This window comes from Pocillopora damicornis, chromosome 6 (assembly GCF_964200805.1).
Source record: "Pocillopora damicornis chromosome 6, jaPocDami1.2, whole genome shotgun sequence".
NCBI lineage: Eukaryota > Metazoa > Cnidaria > Anthozoa > Scleractinia > Pocilloporidae > Pocillopora > Pocillopora damicornis.
In genome coordinates, this window is record NC_142675.1 from 4,598,109 (window position 1) to 4,600,551 (window position 2,443).

A 2,443-nucleotide genomic window follows, 5' to 3' on the forward strand; every position below is an offset into this window, starting at 1 on the left:
GGAATGTCTTAATTTAACTCTTAAAACAGTAAGCAAATTGCAAATTTTATGCAATTGTGACAGATGTACCAAAGTCTTCTTTTGAATCCGAGAGGTTTTTCTCCATATTTTTAAATAGAACAGTCAGTTGTATAAGGAAGATGTAATATTTTATTGCAATTGAAATTCCACAACTACAGGCTTTCCTGAGATATTGTTGATTTTGTGTTTTGACTTCATACTAGAACGACTGATGACGTCATCAGTTATCTAATTTGCATAATGTAAAAACTTTAATATCTCTGGAACTGAAGAAGATATTGCAAAAAGGAAAACACCATTCTTCTTCTCTCTTAAAGGCCTTTCAAATGAGACAAAATAATTTTTTACTTCATATGCACTTTAAGTGTAAAAGTGACTAAAAAATGTGTTACAACTTATGATATGTTCATGCATGAACAATATTTACAAATTTAATAAATAATTCAGTACCTTTGTATTTATTCTCTCTGATCAAAATCCATTAACAAATATATTTTCCTCTCGAGTATACTGAAAGTTATATAACAACAGTCTTAAGTTTATACAAGTACTATTTTCATAAAGACTGTTCATAAAATGGGCATGAATGCGAAAGTTTTAAATTTTAACAAAAATATATCATGGAAATTGTAAACTTTGTCCCAATAAATTATTTATTTTTAAACACCGAATTCAGGGCAAAAATTGACTCACAATGAAGAAAATAAATTACTTGTCATTAAAGTCATCAAAAGCCTAGGTGACAAGGTTGGACAAGGGCTGTGCTACAGGTAACATTACTTTTACAATACTTTGTTGAATTTCAATTTTCAGCATCTCTTTAGCATACCCTTCTGGTATTTTTTTCAGTTGTCTTGAGACATACTGCCCAAACACAATATCAGCATCAGTGACATCCTCTTTCGGGCGCTTCATTTCCTCTAAACAAGTGGAAAGAAGCTCATCCTCAAATGCCAATGCCCTCTTTTTTTTGTTTTTTACTGACGGAGGGTTGTTAGTGGGGAAAACACTCCCTTGGTCAGAACCATCATCAGAAACATGGTGAGTTGCTTGCTGAGATGGCTGATCCTGGCCCACAGCTTCATTTTCTTTCTCCTCTGAAATGCAAGTGTCCATATTGCTTCAGGTTTTCCTGGGGGTTATGTTATCTCTCAAAAAGTGGAGGGAGGTGAAAAAGTGCCATTTTGATACATACACGTCCTTGGTCCCTTTTCCACTTGTTCTGCTGCTTCTTTCTTTCCCGATTTCTTTCCCATAATATGTACGCAGGGCAGACATTTTCTTTAGAAGCTCCTCACTTGTCAGACCTAAAAAAATTCAGGCCATGTTAATATATCAGTTTCCATAGAGTCAGAAACAGACGGCTGAAGCAGTTGCAGCAAGAGCAAAACCCAGAGCAAGTACCATTCCATGTTCCAGTCGTTGTAAAAAAAAAAATAAGGAGCTGTGGCCAACTCGACCAACTCCTTCTCTCTCCTCTTAATCTATGCTTTGCACAACCCCATACATTTATTATACACGCAGCCATTCTCATACTATTGAGCGTTTTCACTCACCTGACAAGCCGCCATATTGGTTTACTTAGACAAAAGACCATTTTTGCATAAAAATAAAGTTCAACTCCCAAAGGACTGGTTTGGTACACCAATATGGCCGACGTTTCTTTGTTTTGGAACACCAATATGGCCGCCGTGACGTCAAGTGAAAACGCTCTATTTCACATAAACAGTTAATATGAATAGAGTCGAAACTTGTATGCAGTAATTAATCTATGGGGCTGTGCGGAAATCTTACCGACGAATTTTGTCGCGACAATTTTGTTGGACAACTATTTTGTCTCCCGACACAGTCATGATGCTTTACTGACGGCACTAATGCGTCCTTGCTTTGCAGCCGGCAGCCGGTCATGCGTTTTGGCTGACAAATTTAGGAAAAACTTACTGGTGTTATTCCTTTGCTTATTGTTCGCGATGATAATTGCAATAAGGCATATTTTGTTTCTTGAGAACGCGAATGAGTCCGCTTTAATTCAGGTCAAGCCGCCTTCGAGCGTCATCAGTGTCATCGATAAATAAACTTTTGGAAGCTCGCTTCGGCCAAAATTTCCCAAGTCGCAACAAACCATCCACACTTGTAAAACGTCGGTGATGACAGAAATTTGTCTAAATAAAGTTGCTAGTGCGAATAGGCCCTAAATTATGACGGCTTGAAGTATATTTGCTTTCGGTTTTCATGGGCTTACCTTGTTTATTGAGGCGCAACAAAATGCGATTGACTGCACTTTGTCTAGCGTCATTTTTAAAGTAGTCTCTGTGGCGGCTGTTGAAAAGAACCTCTTCCTCGCTCCACAGTGATATCATATTCTCTGTTTCCTCATCTGAGAATGTATTTTTCGCTTTGGAAGCAGTCTTCGACTTTCCGG

General features: G+C 37.5%; 1 protein-coding gene across 1 annotated transcript; it reads right to left on the bottom strand.

Moving 5' to 3' along the window:
- Positions 1–593: 593 nt before the first annotated feature.
- On the bottom strand, positions 594–1,374 carry LOC149043547 (uncharacterized). Its single transcript, XM_089208749.1, has one exon. It carries the CDS (start codon positions 1,135–1,137, stop codon positions 757–759), a length of 381 nt encoding a protein of 126 aa, XP_089064875.1. The 5' UTR covers positions 1,138–1,374; the 3' UTR covers positions 594–756.
- Between the last annotated feature and the right edge of the window lie 1,069 nt (positions 1,375–2,443).